General features: G+C 32.8%; 1 protein-coding gene across 3 annotated transcripts in view; it reads left to right on the top strand.

Moving 5' to 3' along the window:
- The first annotated feature begins 9,349 nt into the window (after positions 1 to 9,349).
- Positions 9,350 to 18,990, top strand: part of LOC132730325 (centrosomal protein of 41 kDa-like) — a 31,142-nt gene continuing 21,501 nt past the window's right edge. For all 3 annotated transcript variants that reach the window (XM_060716217.1, XM_060716215.1, XM_060716216.1), the window contains exons 1-2: positions 9,350 to 9,445; positions 9,565 to 9,628. In XM_060716217.1, coding sequence (XP_060572200.1) covers positions 9,407 to 9,445; positions 9,565 to 9,628 — 103 coding nt within the window. In that variant the 5' untranslated portion in view covers positions 9,350 to 9,406. The remainder of the gene's footprint in view (positions 9,446 to 9,564; positions 9,629 to 18,990) is intronic.

The raw sequence follows: 18,990 nt of genomic DNA, 5'->3' as shown, positions 1-18,990 counted from the left end.
TTCGTTTTAAGACTTTTAGTAAAAAGTAAATATTTTTAAATAGAATGTTATAAGCAAGAAATTAGAGACAGATGATTCATTAGCTAGTGACGCAGTTACAGTTTCATCTTCATTTCCCAACTACCAGTAAAAAAATAGTGTCGTAAAATAAACGAATATTTATGAATGACAGCTGAAACTGATCTCATAACATAATGTTTTACTGGTTCATCAAATCCTCTATTAGCCACACTTCTTCTATTAAAAACCCGGATATCAAAATAATGAAGTTAATAAATTCAATTAAAATATGGATATACAATTTCTACCTTAGCTTTTTATACTAGACTTCTTCAATAAGTATTATTTAAAGTGTCTTGTCAAATTACTTAATTTTTCCATATCACATCTAGTTTATGATTAAGTGTACATATTTACCACAGTCTCAAAATAATCGTCATACCTTGAATCTTCTCAAGACCTATTTAAGATATTTCCTATACAAAACTGAAAATCCAGATGTTCATTTTACGAAGATACAACATAAAAAAATTTAAAAAGAGAAGGAGTACCAAACAAAATATGAAATGTTAAGGATGTATCGAGAACTTTTCAGTTGTTTTGTTTTTGATTTTGTTAGTGTCATTACTGTCGTAGTGGTCATTACTTTTGTACAGTGCCCGACTATGAAACACATTAGTTATATTGGTTTGCATCTGCAGGGCAAAATAATAAAAGATATTAACTTAAATCTTTATATTACCGTTAACACCTGTTGAAAACGGTACAGTATGTGTAAAAATTAATAGGGGATATGGCATACAAGTGAATTTACTTCAACAAATATTGCAGGTACGTCATGGCTGATACGGGGATGAGTGCACTCAAAGCTTATTGCAAGCCTTGTATGGAAGGGCAAAGACTTCCTGTTCCCAGGTTTTTGCACTTGATTGCAATGATCACCTTTTCTGCAAAACGTGTTTTACTTATCATACAAAGACATAGACTTTCCAAACATCACAACCTTCTTGACATGAAGGCAATGCCGCTAGTCGTAGAACAAGTCCTGTCACCTTCATACGCTAGTCCGAACCTACTAACCTTAACAAAGCTTTGGCTTCCCAACAAAAAAAAAAGCGAACGCTAAAATTATTTTGGGCCATGTTTAAATAAATTTTATTTTTGGCGGGGTATTGTGTTTCCCCCTTGAGCACACGAGAAACCCCCATTTTAAAATTTTTTCAAACCTAACATACCTACATTTCGCGGGCGGCATTGACAGTCAAACAAAACAAAGATGTTACGATTCTTTTTCCCCAACCGGGTTTTAAAAGGTAAAAAAACCTGAGCAATGTAACAAAATCAAAAGGGTTTTTTTTTTGAAAAAAAAAGGAAAATTAAAGGGAACCAATTTTCAAAAAAATTTTTTAGAAAAAAAAATTCAAAAAAACTTTTTGGGTTTTATGGAAATGCAAGTCGTTAATAAAGCAAATTTCCCAAATTAAAAACCAATAATTTTAAAAAAAAGTTGAAAAAAATTTTATAAAAAAGGACGTAAAATTTTTAATAAAATTTCTCTAAACCCTTCCAACAACTTTAAAACATCTAAAACATTTTCAAAACCCCAGCAGAGAATGTAAAATTGGGGGTAAATATTTTTTTAGCAAATCTTTTTCCCGGCCAATTTTAAAAATTTAGATTAATAAAGGAAAGGGAAATGTCACGTCGGGTTCACTGTACGGGATTTTGCTGGGGAACATTTTCCCCGTTCCGAAGCCTTTTCCAAAGTTTTTTTTTCGGGCTACCCCCAGTTAAAAAAATTGAAAAGCCCTAAAGCAAATTTCATTTGATGGGTTTGTTTGCTGCTGAAGAGGGCTTTGAAGAGAAACTAATTTGTTTTTTTTTTTTACCCTTTCAGTCCAAACATGGCAGATGCGGCCCCCTATACTTAAAAAAAATAAAAAGGGGAAAACATAAATTAATCCCGGCATATGTTTCAGTTGACGGGAATAATATATGTTTCCTTACAGGGTATAAATACAGTCCCGCAAAAGAAAACTGATCGTTCTGAATCGCCCAAAGGTATTGCACTTTCAGATATGGAACTGTAATTGTCTGGACTTTCATTAACCTTTTTAAAAAAGTATTGTTGTAAATCTCATCAAATATTGTTTCATAAATTAGATTTTAAACGGAAAAATCCACCACGGTAGCACTAACAATCGTGTACGAATTTTAACAAGCAAATGAAGACTAATAACCAGATTGTGTTATGCGCTACCGTCACAGTTTTATAGTTGCTATCCGGAACACAGCAAAATATGATATTTTCTTGTGCCAAACACACTGTAAACCGTTTAAGCTTCACGGTGCACTGGGCCGGGGGCCCTTCAAAAAAAAGGAAAAATCAACCCCTTTAAAAAGATTAAATTTTTTATGAAAAACATCCTTTTAACAAGCAAAATATCCTTTAAAATTTAAAAGGCCCGGGCTATTTAATAGCCCAAGTTTTTAAATATTTTTTCCCGGATGGCCCCAAGGGGGATTTTTCTAAATGCAAAAGAATATTGAAAACACCATGAGGGCCCACAAAAAAATCTTTAAAAAAACTTTTTTAAAAGTGTTTTGGTTTTGTCTGGAAAAAACCAAAAAAAAGGGTTTAGGATCGTATGAAAACCCATTTTTTTCCAAATAAAAATGTCGCTTTTTTCTTTTTTTAAAATAAAAAATTATTAAATGAGCTTTAAAAGAATTGGTAATTTTGAAAAAAATTTTTTAAAATTATACTTTTTTAAAAAAACTTTTTTCTTTCATGTTTTTTAAGAAGGGCAAACAATTTTTTTAAAAGCATTTTATTAGAGACGAACAGCCTAGTATACTATCTCAATCCGAATGGTTACTAATGGTCGCCTTCTTACCATGTAAAAATATCATTTAGGGTGTTTAACATACACGTGCCTTTCAGAGCACGTGATCCCGGGAAAGTACGCGCGAAAGCCGTGGTATGCTTGGCCATCAAAAGAAATGGTAACCCCATGTGTCTCATGCATGCATAATTTTGTCTGTCTTCCCTATATTGAGCATTTACATTTTCTAAAAGAGGAAACGTCACATGACACACATCTGCAACAGAAACATGTTTTCGCGGTAAAACTCAAATTTCATTTTGTAGAATTCGCACGGAAATAGTTGCAGGTTTCAAAACGGACAAACCGTTGTCCAACATGCGTCCTTGGTCTCGATCACATGATATCCTATAAAAATGCCATGTAGATTTTTTAATGTTAATTTGAAACATAAATATGGAATCTACGAAAGTCAAAGTTTCCACATTCGCCATTAACGGTTTTTAATTACGTTAATCAAAACTGCCGAGAGAATACCATTATGTCAGCAGTTATATAAATTGTAATGCTCGATGAAATATTATAGATTATTAACTTGAATGGTTTGTTAGCACAGCTTAGTAATTGTTGAGCTAACATTTTTCTCAGTAAAAGCAAGCACATTTTAAATTTAATTTCAGCTACAAGTATCGTTAAAGTAAAGCTCGTTACTCAAGTTTCAATTGATCAGAAAATTATACCGGCTATAGCTAGATTAATTAAAATGAAAAAAAGTAACTTTAATATGAACAGGGCCGTATGTTACATCAGAATAGTTGCCTTTCATAATCAATATTTGAGTTTGGATTCATTATTCATAAATCAATATTGCAAATTAACTTATGGCAATCTTGTTTATTTACATCATAACAAAGCTAATAAAACGACATAAGGAAGGTCCTGTAGCCTTATTGATTTCAATACATGGTATTATGAGTTATTATTCGCAGGGGGTCGAACGTATAGCGGTGCGATACTCCTTTAAGCGAGGTGAATTCATGCGATACGCCCTAATGGCGGACAGTAACGAAAACGAAAGTGGGTATGAGCATGTTTTTTTCCAAATATTTGTTGTCTATTGTAATTTTTTGAAGAATAGCATTGTGCATGCTGATCAGAACTTATAATTGTGCATGATTGTCAAAATAAAATACTAATACTTATAGAATTGAGGAAGTTATTGAGGTATTTGTTGCTGCAAATTCAACCGTAAACCTGATATGCTCATGCAAACGAATCATGTATCATTCGTTTTAAAACGAGATATTCGATTAGTTTAAGTCCCAACATGTTTATTTTTGAAAAACAAAACGATACACAAGAGTAGTTTTCCATGTCTATTCGAAAATATATAAAATATATCCAGTTTTCTTACTGTACGCCTAATATTTGGTCCGATAAACCAACTGTACGCACAAATGTTGGTATGTTTTTCTCCTGTAGCAACTTCCTCATTACAGTACATTCTTATTCATTACTGATGAAATATCAAGTTTTGAGTTTGTATGTTAATCATATGTAAATCACAGTGTCAATTAAAATAACAATGTCAATTAATGCATTATACTATGATATAGTTAATTTAAATATTCTTTTCTCACAAAGGTTAATCATTCAAATGAGATAAGTTATTGCACAGAAATTTGAAATTCTATCAAATAATCAATAGTCACGATAATATTCGTTTTGTTTCTTCCATTTATTCAGTAAAGGTTTTATCATTTAATAATATGTTTTTCTATTATTAATTACATATTTATGTTGTCAGAGAAAATAACTTTAATTAAAAAAGCAACATATGAGAAATGGATCTACTATTGTTTTACATGCACTGGTCGCAAAACGCTCCCATCCATTCTTATGTTCACTCAATACCTTGGGAACTACATGTAATTTTTTTTTATATGGAACTTGAAATTTAAAAAAAAATACTGGTTTGGTTTTCCTCTATGGATTGGATGTTAGATATTATATACAGAGCACATCATTGTATTTCAGTAATTCTGATGTTTGTCATTAGCTCTGACGCTTTGAATATATAACTATACTACTCCATAACCAGTGTATACCAAACAGTTTTGTGTATTTGCTTATGAAAAGCATTCATACTTTTAGTGATTTAACATATCTGCCAGTAGTGTTACTTTTAAAACTAGGCTTTCTCTGCAACATTTAATGTATAGCATTACCCCCTCACTTTTTTGTAAATATTTCATTTCCACTGGGAGTTACTCTAACTGTTAAAGCAAGTGTACCATGTGACTAAGAGATTTATACTGTTACAGGCCAACAGTACTTTTTTAACAGTATAAAATCTGGGCAAGTGTTTTTTATGTAAGTAAAAGTATTATAGATTACAGTATCTGTTCGGGAAATAAAATAAATAACACACAAGCACACAACAGTAAAAATATCAACCCTCTTAAAATTACTGTTCCCCTCGGCTAACACTTTTGGCTAGCAGTATTTTCCTTGGGATGATATTTTAACTGTAACCCACAAATCCATGTGTTATTTATATACTACTCCATAACCAGTGTGACTCAATCTAATATTATATACTCAATAGCTTTTTTGTTTATTTGCACATGTGTCAGCATTTGTACTTGTGGTACTTTACCTATCTGGTAGTAGTTTTGTTTGTTAATCAAGTTGTTATGTTTTAATTTGCTCTGCAACATTTACAACTGTGTATTTGCACATGTGAGCATCAGCTGTTCCTAAGAAAGACACTGAGCTGTTTGGTGTCCAATGTCTGACTGAAGTTTGAAATTGAAGTTTTGTGTTTTTCCTGACAGGTCACAATTATGTGCACTACAAAAATAGCCTGTTCTTAGCAACATTTTAGAAAAGAATTTTACCACCTAAAGAATTTTACCACCTGGTTCTCAGTCTCTATCTCTAGAACAGCAGCGCAATGTTCTTTCACTGTATTTTATAGGTTGTTTGAAATGTTCAATTCTATTTATAAAATGAAAAAATATCAGTTTGACAGCAGCATGTACAAAAGATTTGAGAACCTCATGAAGTAAACAGCCCTTATATCACATATTAACTGCTATTTTTTCTGAAATGTTCTGCTTTAAAAAGTGAGTTTTATTCATACAAGATTTCCTAATTGGTTTCTTAAATTCATTCTTACATATTTTGGTCAAATTCCTACTTTTTATCTTAGATCTTAGAGTAAAGGTTACTTTTATCCAACTCCTAATTATCACAAGATAATTATTATCAATTATTTAAATTAAGTTCAAACACTTATATAGATAGTTATACAAAACTTTTATTTCAAGTAAATCTCTAAGGAAAGAAGAAGATTTCAGAATTCCGGAAACGGGCACATATATGGTAGATATCTTAATATAATCATAGGAAAACATGTTCAACAGATGTGATAATGAAAAATATCGAACCTTTAACAGCGTACAGTTATTTTATCGCACCTAAATCCAGCGTACACTTAAATATTTTGACCAGTAAGCGTCTATGTATATCGGAGCACAAAGGTACTTGCTATGCAACTCAATTATGATTACTCTTAAAGCATAAAGAAGAAAAAGAAATTAACTTTATTGAAATAAGCTTGCATTAAGCGATTTTATTCACCGACCATAAATTAGTTGCCCTCATTTACCCCTTTTAATAAATTTTTTAATTATGAATTTTGGGCCCCCTTTTAATTTTTGATGAAATTTTGTCGGTCCTATCTTCACATCCTCAATTTCAAAATAAAGCAAATTTAATTTGAAGATTTATGAAATACTTAATAAAAAAAACTCACTTCTGACTGGGGTTACCCGGGAAAATCCGCCCCAAAGGGGGATCCCAATGAAATCAACCCCGTTAAAGGATATCCGGGACCCCCTTTACGTTTTGACCCCCCGGGTTCGGGTTTCCAAAACAAATCGAGTCTTTTTGAACTTTGAATAAAAACGTATGAAATTTTTTGCGGAATGACAACCCAAATTTAAATTTGCGAGTTTGTCAATAAACAAAATTTTATAAAAACCAAATTTAACTTTATCAGCTTTTCACTTTCAGGACCTATTTAAGATTTCTTGCTTTGTTGCAAAACATTTTTAATTACATTTTCCTCAAATGGACAGACACTGTTTTCTTATCGCCGCATACAAATAATGGACTGTGCAACTGCCTGTAGTTTACCGAGATTTGATATCGTGGAATCAAGCTAAAATTAAATCATGCGTAAACACGTTTTATCTGAAGATAGCAAAGATAAAACTTAAGGAACAAAACGTATTGGTGTTGCACTGTATGTAATAAAACATCTGAATTTTTCAATCTATCCGTTTGTTTACTTTTAGAAACTAAAAAATAAGTTTGTTTTGAAGATTAAATGTATATATTTCAAAGTTTTGTATTTTTTTCTTTTTAGAAGGTTTGGATAGTACTGTGCGGCTTCAAAAACTTAGCCGCCTTTTATACAGTAAAGTGATGTCACACGTGTGTGTATGTTTTTGGTTAGATTTGGTAACGGGTCTGATGCCTTTAATGACTTATACATGTATACTATGTTTATGCTCAAATTAAATTTTTTTATTGTTGGTCATTTGCTTATTAAAAGTTGAGATATCGTTTAATTGGGATAACATTAATAATGTCCAAGGCATTGGGATGAACCATTACGAGCTGTCAGCTCTGTCTATTTATAAATAAGATATCGGATTCCAGGCACAACACGACCTTGGCTAAAGGGTACCCGTCATATCACAATATAAAACGAGTACTACTAGTACGACGTAATGAAATTTTCGTGTCGTTATGCTTCCCCTTTAATTTCAACAACTGCGCAGATCTTAACAGCTTATGTGCCTTCGCAGCCATTTTACGCGCTTGTCTTATGTAAGAGGGAAAACTCCTATAATGGTATTTAAAATCGTTTAACAAACGAGTTGTTCCCCTTAAATGGTACGTTGTGTGTTTCTGAAAGGGTTTGTTGCATCCAACACTGTGACAATAACTACCGGCATTTTTAATACACGTAATTATGACCCAAAAAATACAATGCAATGTTCAAAAACTCGTTCATTTTAGCAATTTAAGAGCAACCGTCTAATATAGACTCAATTATCTGCAAAAAGCAACACAAGTGTGATATGATCCGTAATCATTAATGTGAATTTTGGTGAGTAATAACTTATTATTAAAGTTTGAAAGGAAAGACCGACATTTACTTTAACGCAGTCCCAACATTAACCACCCACACAGAAACATTGATAAGACATCTAACAGGGCAACGATCAAAATGGAGGGTACAGATAATATTTAGTTTGACTTTGAACAGTAAACGTTGGAAAGGAAATCATAAATCATAAGAAATTTAATAAAAAAATGTAATAATGTATGTATGCCGATTTTTAAATTGAGAACAAAATGATAACAATATTTAGTGGTAACATTTCAAAAGGTCCAGATCTTTTATTTTACTTGCGCAAGTATACATTTCTGCTTTAAATAGCTTTGAATAGGGTCTTCAAACAGAAAGACCTTGCTATTATTTGAGGCCACTGCTTTAAAGTACAGATTATTCAAACGCAAAGCAAAGACAAAATATCCTAACAAATCACGCATTTTATTTTAGTTACTACACAAAATGTTTCAAATATTTATTTACGTCTAATTTGTACAAATGCATTTAAAAGCATACAACCATCAAACAACATGCATAATTCATGTTGCAGATATTCGTTTTATGGACATGTATTTCGAACATCATTTTATGTATCTATGTCCTCGTATTTGTATATATCTTATGTAATTGTCTCGTTATTTATGTGTTATATTTGTTTACAGTCCGATATACAAGCCATGCACCTTCCCATACCATTCCAATTTCATTATCTATTCATCCTAACAACTAATTGCTTTTACCACGGATCTTAATTACATATATAAAGCCGTGCGTTTACATATATTTTTAGACGTAACACAGAGCTATATTTAACATTATCTGTAATGTCTGGACATTGGAACGGCGATTGGACAAAGTTTTAAAAGTTCAGCCCTCTATATAATAAATATGTGCACACTGAAAAATCTTAAGTTATACTGGAAGTGTAAATAAAATCCAGCGACGATATCGTGGAACTATATACTGTAGTAGATCTAATCAGTAAAGCTAAAATTCACGTGACGAACGTGCATTATCTAAATTGAATTATCAAAATGAAAAATATTTTATCTGACTGTGTGCGGTAAAGGATATATTAAAGTAGTCATAGGCCTAAGCCTATGTATTAAGGCCTATGTTTGTATGTTTATTGTTGTTATAATGAAAAGACCGTGATTGCTGTCGCTAATTATTTTCCTTCTTGACATTATACTTTAAAAGTTTGAATTGTTTATGTAAAATACTGTGATCACCGCTCAGAGTCATGGAAAACTGACGCCGAAATTTATATTTGTTTTAACAGTTTGTAGAAACTGAGAAAGTAAAACCCCGTCGCGCATGTTAAAAGTTTCAAAGCACGCGGGACTGTTAATACGCATGCGTACATACCTCGTTACGAATATATACAAAGATGTCTTCCGTCAGCACGTCAAGACCGAAAAAAGTGGATGTAATTATAAATTTCTATAAAATTACAATGTGTTATGCTCTGTCAGTTTTCAGGATCGAAAGTTTTTATATATTAACATAAAACCTGCAATATATTCATTAATTTTCTTTGATTTTCAGCCACTCAGCAAGAAAGTGCCGTCAAATCCAAAATATCAGAATGTTAAAGCAACAGTGGACACAGGTTAGTTATAAAACTCATTAATTTCAGTTTAAATATTAATCTTCATGATAGGATTGTGTTGTTTTTTGCCTTTACAGAAAAAGTTTGAGTTAATACTTTTTAATTTATACGGTTAAATCAAAGACCTAGTAGGATGGTCCCCTATGGTACCACTGTTCTTATTATTTCCAGCAAATTGTACAAATAAAAAGAACTTGTATTTACTATTTTATTGAATTGTGTTTAGCTGTCGCATCTTGACTTTAAAATACACATGTCATTCATAGAATAACTCAATGATTTAAATTAGAAACACTTATGGTCAGTCAGCCATGTTTTGAATGGGAGCTTAAACGGAGAGCACTATGGTACCGTGGTATGTTAATTGATGGCCCTTTTTGGCTTCAGTATAACTTTTTGTAACAGAATATGATGTCAATACAGTTTCAGCAGACAACATTTACTTGTCGAAACATGAAATTATCAGTTTAACCTTTAAATATGTAGGTGGCGCGATAGCTCAGTTGGTTAAACCACTGACTATCACTCCTGAGGTCCCGGGTTCGATCCTGGGTTACACCCTTGGGATTTTTCAGAGACACTTTCAGTGTTTCCCACCTACTAGAGGTGTACTGGTAAGAAATCCAGGTAATCCTCGCATGTATCAGTGCTATACACTGGGCATGTAAAAGAACCAAGGGGTCTATTCAATAAGAGCTAGGGACTGGTTCCCGGATTCCCTTGTATCTTAAAGCTGTTTCTTAAATGTATACAATGTATACCTGCTTAGAGTGATCGAAAACGATTTTAAAGCAGTATGATGTAGATGATGTAGAAAAATAAAGAAGTGTTTTCAACAGGCACGGGCAGCTTTGGATTTTCCAATCAATGACAGAATTTATTTAAAATGAAAAACATTTCTTACAATTTCTATCCAAATTCACAAAAAGCAGCACTTTCAATTTCACTTAAATGGTGGAAACAGTATTTTGTGGCATTCAATGTGTAAAGAAACAAATTTTTTTATTACATCGGAATAAGCAAGGACGCGTATCCGCGGGGAGTACTATACATCTGTAGATCTAGGGCAATCTCCTGGTTTAGACCCCTATGTATTTTTCAGGATACAAGTAAAAAGGTTTCCTGCGGGGAACATTTTTAATGATATAAAGATATTTCATTTAACTATTTTCAACATTGTTTTGGGGGATAAATAAACGTTTGTATCAGGAATATAGTTGACAATAATCGATCAATATAGAAGAAGGTCTTTGGAAACTGGTGACCGTTAAACACCTGAGACCGGAGAAGGTCGAACATAAAACAATTATTTCTTTTTAAGAAAATGATTAAATATCATTTTCTGAATAATTCCGGGCAAAAAATATAATAAAGTAAACACACAAGTTTACGCAGAAAATAACTCTATTTAGTATGGCAGATGCCACTATGAATATTTTAATTTTGTAGATTTTCAGTATAAACAATTTATATTCTTTAATAAGAAATATTGATAATTTTCAAACACATCATTTAAGTTTTTCCACCTTAAACGGTAAAATAATTATAGAAAATTAGAAATATCACGTAATAGTTTTTTTGTTGTAAATTAGGTGTAATTCGGACTAATTCCCTAGAGGTAAATCCGTAACGTACCCGCAAACGGTATTTAGCTAGGTTTTCGAAAAGGTCAATTAACCAATCATGTACGGATTACAGATCACATGCTCCTCCATGTACCGAAAACAGGTCACGTGCTCCTCCTTAAACAGGGAATAATACACTAAAGAAAACGGAATGAACCTAATATATACTCCTGGTTTAGACCCTGGGGTCTAATCCAGGATATAACGGTTTAACAAAAAGAATATTAATCCATAAAAGAATAAATTGAGAAACAAGAGGAAACCAGAGAAATTTATTTTAGAATAAGCAGGTAAATTACCCATATTTCGACACCTTAAGATAAATTTCCATTATAGATTAACATTTTTATGTATATCCTTATTTTGACGCAATTTACAGTATCCAACATTTTCACTCGCTTTTCCAACACTACTATAGCATCAAAGGTTTTCAATGTAATAAAGTATTTATTTGAGGGTCGGGTATTTCGACATGGTGATCCTACATTCGACACCCTTAATATGAAAAAGGCAAAGCCTTCAAGCAAGCTGGATTTACTTTTACCATGAAAAAATGTGAAATAATCGTTAATTCATTTTTATTTTGCATTTTAATTCGGTATTTTATTCACTGCTTCTGTTTATTCTGGTTTCCTGTCCTATTATGTTTCCTATAAAAGTGTGCAGAATACCAGTCTACGCATTAGTTTTCAATCAGAATACCACGGCTTTTATGGTTATCTTGTAATTCGAAAAATTGCGATGTGTCAATTTCCCACTTCTGACGAAAGTTTTCAAAACCATCACTCTCTAGCAGGTACTCGCATAACCGTAAAGCTCACTTTGCTAGCAGGCCCTTTAGGCCAGCTCTTCGAGCTCTCTATTAAGGTTTTAGACATAAAAAGTTTAAAAAATATGAAAGTAAATGATTTGCAACACTTTTAATAACACTTTACAACCCAAACAAGCAACAATATTGCATAAAAAGCATGATCAGAGCTTAGCTCTTTAATCAGTATCTCTACTGCCCCAAAGTCATAGCAGGTCTCTCACTTAACTAGGAGTGCCAGTATTAAAAAAAACTGATACCGGCAAATATTTTTTCAGGTAAATAGTCTTCTAAAAGTGTTTTTCTTCCATAATGATTTAAGACTTGTTAATTTTTACTTCATAACAGATAATCGGGTAGAACAACTTAATTATATTGTGTTGTCATCATGACATCACGCACAGTTTAAAGGGATCCGAACCAGTTGGTGCATTTCCACTAAGCTTATCAGTCAGGGCTGTCCTTGGTATGCCAAATATCATTGCCATTTTTATCTCCTTTGATATTACACCACTTTGAACCATAGAAATAGCGTACGATCATCAATTTTGATGGCGAATATCTGCAATATTTCTTTTCATTAGCTTTACTTGTCATGTTTACACAATTAGGCATCAATATGTTATTTTAATCACTGATATATTTACCTATTGCTGAAGTTCATTTTATTCAAATACATTGTGTAATAATTAAATTGCTTTTCAGAATAAACAACATCACCATTATACATTACCATTACATATTACTAATATTATTTTTTTTGATATGAGAATTTCAGAGATCTGCCGAGGACGCGATTTTGCGCCATTGGCGCTAAAAAAATGAGAATGGCGCAGGAAAATCGGCAGCAAAGGGCCATGGGCGCATCTAAAATCTGTGCCGGACTTATAAGAAAACAAAACTGTCTGCTGGGTTATTTAGTCATCCAGTCAAAACTGGTACCAACAGCAACATGTTACCCATGCTCCTGTAATTACGCATATTCTTTAGTTTATCCATTCCCCTATAGCTTTTGTCCATGTTATCTACTTACCGCATTTCTTCTCATAATCCCTTTCCCACACAGATACTCATTTCTACTACCATAAATTTAATCCAATAAAACAAACAAACAAATGATACAACTACTAATATTTAAAATGATTATCGGTAACTGAAAAAAAAGTGTTGCTATTTTAAGAAATGCTGTAAGTTACAGTATAATCTGACAGGTGTTCAACTTGATCAACCCAAAGGTCACTCAAGTTCACGCAAGTTTTGGCTGATGAAGTGTAAAAAAAGATGTATATTTCGTCATCAGAATGTTTGACAGGGTGATTAACCAATCAGAGAAACATTGTGCATGACTTTTTTCATGATCAAAAGGTCTGTCGGCAAATGTCTTTGATGTATGCTGTCTACACAGAGGCATACAAGGGGCAATAAAATTCGTCAATATACAGTGGTAAGGGACATTTGGTGCAAAGTAGGAACAATTAAATGGATAATGCACATTATAAAACATAACAAGTAAGAACCAGCAATTATGTGAATAAATTTGCATATCAAATTTTTGAGCAGCCATTAAAAAAATATTTTCATTTTTGCCTGCAATTAATATTAGTTAGAAAGTTACCATGTTGGCATAATTTTTAATTATTGGTAAAGTACTGAATTATAAGTGAACCACTTGTCATAAAATATGATTTAAGTTTTATTACCGGGGAAATTCAATTACATGTATCTACAAACTTTTTAACAGTTATTTTGGTCAATGTTTACTTATTTTCCCAAGGCCCATACTTTGGTAAAAATGGCCCATCATTTTCAGACCAAGTGGGCCCAGGGCCCAGTACTTTCAAATTCTTGGCAGATCTCTGGAATTTATTATCGAGATCTGATACTTCAATATCGAACATCGTTAACAAGTAACATTTATACTCTACTGTAGGCCCTAATACATACTTTCCAAAGCCAATACAATGTAGGTAATGTCATATTTGGTCAGTTTGATTTAAGTTTGTTCTTAATTGGTGTCACATGTGTCAAAATAATGAACCTCCTTTTAAATTTGGCTTTTAAGTTCGACACTCGCACATTGGTGGGAAATAACATCATCAAATGAATGATGGACATAAATATCTATCAAATTATCAGTTAAAATGCTTCATTTTAAGATTTCATGATGTTTTTATAAAAGGTGTCGAATAAATGGGTATGTCAAACTAAGGTGTTATTGCTCTTATATTAAAAAAAGAAAAAGTAACTTCGAAGTAATGATAGGGTTTCTAAATATAAGTTAATCAATAATGTTTATAAATGAATGTGCAAATGGCTTTGTTTGTACACAAATAAATGCAAGGCCGTAGTCGATGGTCCGACCGGTCCGATCTTGGCCGGACCAATATTTTGACCAAAAATGTCCTGTCCTTAACGGTAAAAAACAACAACAAAAATTTTAAAATAAAAACATGTGTAGCTGATTAGCAATTTGACACTTAACTGGCCTCTTATGCAAGCCTTGGAAATTAATATACAAACATGAAACCAAACAGCTGGACACTGTTAATTGACCAGGTACATGTAGGGGTATTACGAGTACAAAGTAAAGTGTGAAGTTATCTTAAATTCTTAATTGTCATTAATTGACATCACAAAAAATATTATGTATATTCTGAATATGACATCACAATTCTTTAAATTTTACTGCAGCGCTATTCACATACAAATAGTTAAAAGTATTAAGATATCATAACGTGGGACACAGTTCCATCGGAACCAAATCAACTAATATTATTCTTGTTTCCAAAATGAACGACAGCGATGTGTTTTTTGAAAATTCTCAAAATGAGACTGATCAATTGATTATTAAGCTTAAACCATTTTTAACACAATCTGCTTACTTCTGTTCTTGTATGTAATATTTCCTGTACTTGTTTTTAGCTCACCAGAGCCGAAGGCTCAGGGTGAGCTATTGGTATCAAAGGGGGATGCTCTGGCGTCCGTCGTCATGCGTCAACAATCATCTTCTTCTCTGAAACTACTGGGCAGATTTACTTCAAATTTGGTCTGTAGCATCCTTGTGACAGTCACACTTGAATTTGCTCATGTCATTTCAATTGGCCCCTTTTAGGGGTCAGCAGAGCTAAAAATAGAAAAACCTTTAAACATCTTCTTCTACAGAACTAATTGATGGATGATCACCAAACTTTGTCTGTAGCATTCTTGGGTAGTCTTTTATCAAGTTTGCTCATATTAATTTGATTGGCCCCTTTTAGGGGTCTCTAGGGCTAAAAATAGAAAAACCTTTAAACATCTTCTTCTACAGAACTAATGGATGGATGATCACCAAACTTTGTCTGTAGCATTCTTGGGTAGTCTTTTATCAAGTTTGCTCATATGATTTTGATTGGCCCCTTTTAGGGGCCGCTAAAGCTAAAAATAGAAAAACCTTTAAACGTCTTCTCCTACAGAACTAATTGATGGATGATCACCAAACTTTGTCTGTAGCATTGTTAGGTAGTCTTTTATCAAGTTTGCTAATATTATTTTGATTGGCCCCTTTTATGGGTCTCTAGGGCTAAAAATAGAAAAACCTTTGAACATCTCCTACAGAACTAATTGATGGATGATCACCAAACTTTGTCTGTAGCATTCTTGGGTAGTCTTTTATCAAGTTGGCTCATATTAATTTGATTGGCCCCTTTTAGGGGCCGCTAAAGCTAATAATAGAAATACTGTAAAATGTCTATTTCTAGAGAACGAATTGATGGATGATCACCAAACTTTGTCTGTAGCATTCTTGGGTAGTCTTTTATCAAGTTTGCTAATATTATTTTGATTGGCCCCTTTTAGGGGTCTCTAGGGCTAAAAATAGAAAAACCTTTAAACACCTTCTCCTACAGAACTAATTGATGGATGATCACCAAATTTTGTCGACAGCATTCTCAGGTAGTGATTTATCAAGTTTGCTCATATTAATTTGATTGGCCCCTTTTAGGGGCCACTAAAGCTAAAAATAGAAATACCGTTAAATGTCTATTTCTACAGAACTAATTGATGGATGATCACCAAACTTTGTCTGTAGCATTCTTGGGTAATCTTTTATCAAGTTTGCTCACATTAACTTGATTTGCCCCTTTTAGGGGCCGCTAAAGCTAAAAATAGAAAAACCTTAAAACATCTCCTACTTCAGATCCAATTGATGGATGATCACAAAACTTTGTCTGTAGCATTCTTGGGTACTCTTTTATCAAGTTTGCTTAAGTTAATTTGATTAGCCCCTTTTAGGGGCCACTGAAGCTAAAAATAGAAAAAAACTTCAAACATCATTTCCTACTGAAATAATTGATAGATGATCACCAAACTTTGTAGCATTCTTAGGTAGTCTTTTATCAAGTTTGCTCATATTAATTTGATTAGCCCCGTTTAAGCTAAAGCTTAAATGCCCCAGGTCATGACATTTCTTCAAATTATTGTTTAAACATATTCTATGCTCAAGTTTAATATGAGAATATATTGACATTCCAACACTGAAAAGCATTTGTTTCTGGTGAGCAACTCAGGGCCATCATGGCCCTCTTGTTTATTATCATCATATAAAAATGCAACTTAAGAATTATAACAACATCATTTATAGTCTATTTTTCATTTGTCAAATATTAATTATTCATATTTCCTGTACAACTGTCCATCCGTTACATGATAAGTTACAAGTTACACAGATCTTTGTAAAAATTGCCAAAATTAAAATTTACTAGCAGCATGCTGTAAACTGTGTCAAATACACAGGAAAACACTACTGACAGCATCTTAAAATAAAAAAAAAATTCCAGGGAGCATGCCACCATACTTTATAGAATCACCAAATTTGCTGCACGAATCATAAAATCGTAACGAGTCTGAAATGAGTTAGTGAAACTAACATGGTTCACTTTTTTCAAAGTTAATAGACTGGCATTTTTGTGCAATTAGTGCCTTATAATTAAATAGTTGAATAATTTTTTAATTTTGCTGCATTTTGTTATTTTTCGCCTTAATCCATGTTTCGCAACAGAAAGGTTGATTTCTGGTTTTGATGTAGAAACGAGATTCTGACCCAGAACAAAAATATCTCATAATCTAGCTTTGGCATGTCAAAATATTTTGACTAATTAGTGTGGTTATACCAACTGGCATAAAATCCTAACAAATGTTATAAAAAAAACTAATTGATAACAGATCTAATGAAAGTTCATGATTTATCTATGTTCTTATTTCTGGAAATGGTTTCATTAGAACAAGTGTTTGCATTATAAATAGAACAAGTATATGTATAATGCTTGCAGTTAAGGTCTAACTAAACAAATGCTAGGTGTACTGTATGCTCTTAATTCAGATTTTGTGTAGATCAAAAGTGTTTGTAAAATTTATGAAAGATTTTAATCCATTACAAAAACACAAAATTGTATGTACATTTCTTTAAAAATTGTTTAATCACTAGTTAACCTAAATTTGTCTGTGCCTGTTTTAAGTGTTTGCGGCCAGAATGCAGTTACTCCACTTGTGTCAGCCATAGTAGGGTTAAGTGAACATGCAGGAAGTTTAATGGAACATAAAATTTTAGATGAAAAAATGATATCAAAACATGTTAACCCATTACGTTATATACACGCCTTTTAACGCCTTTTTCACCCCCCCTTTTTGTTGTCTCAAATGGTGAAAAAATGCCTTATTTAGGCCCCCAACACTTGTTTTTGTTTGAGAAATGTTGTTAAAAAAGTGACCTCTTTTTCGGCGCGGCTCCCCAACGAAAAGATACTTCAGGGGGGGATGTGCCCCCTTCTGTTTGGGGGGTTTGAAGGGGGGCAGAGTCCCCCTCATCGCCAAGAAAATTTTGGACTTGTGAGAGGCTATATTTTAATGACCCCAGATTGATCATAAGGTAACGTGTAACCAACGCTGAAAAGCATTTGACTCTATCTCAATCCATTGAGAAGTTGCAGCACTTTGAAATCAATTTTGATGGAAAAAATCAACGCCAAATAGTGATTTTTGGCAATTTTGAGATGTCTCCTCGTTGCCATGGTAACAGAAAATTTAAGCCTGAGCATGTTGTTGCATGGGCAATGGTCCAGTCAACATTTGTGCCAAGTTTGATTAGTGTTGAAGCAGTTTTTATAGTATTATAGCAATTTGAACTTGTAACAGGAGACTTTTCAATGAAAACAGCCATTTCTCACAAAATGCTCATGAAGTAATGGGTTAAAGATGTTTTTTTTCTTTTCTCAGTTTTATGCTTTTATTTACTAAAATATTCTTTAAATCATTGTGTTTGCACCAAGCATTTCTATACGCTGAGTCTTGATCCGACCACTCTAATTTGTTCTTTACTTCTGATATTTTCATTTTCCATGGTATGTTAGGTCTTAACAGATAATGGAAAAAAAAACATACAGTAAACAAATTAGGCTTCGTTTCAGATCTAATGTATTGAAACAATTTATAGTATGATTTTATTGACCTGTCAATTATGAATTCATTATATGACTCATTTAAATATTCAATCCACTTCGGTTTGGTCGGTGTAGTTTAAGAGAATTAATGTGGAGTATATTAGTCATGGATTGAAAGTCACGCCAGCTTAATGCGAAGGTTTTCGTTAATTCACAATAGCACAGTCGGTTAGGGGAATGCTTGATAATTGAGAGGTCTGTGGTTCGATCCGTACTGTTGCCATTTTTTTATTTGTTTGGGTCGTCAGACCAAACAAATAATGGTAGCGAAATTTCAGACTCTAATGCTGTTAATTGCAAATGCCGAAAGTAGTCCGCTTTTTTGAAGCGGTTACTTCCCTTTATATGTAACACTAAGGCCGAAAAATTCAGGGGAGATCACTGCGTAAATATGGTCACATGACAGGCGCATTAATTTTCAAGCAAAATAATTCCCGAATGGTCGAAGATTTCTAA

This window comes from Ruditapes philippinarum, unplaced genomic scaffold (assembly GCF_026571515.1).
Source record: "Ruditapes philippinarum isolate M1 unplaced genomic scaffold, ASM2657151v2 ctg5721_1_1_1_1, whole genome shotgun sequence".
In the NCBI taxonomy this organism is placed as follows: domain Eukaryota; kingdom Metazoa; phylum Mollusca; class Bivalvia; order Venerida; family Veneridae; genus Ruditapes; species Ruditapes philippinarum.
This window is presented reverse-complemented; position numbering and strand designations above follow the sequence as displayed.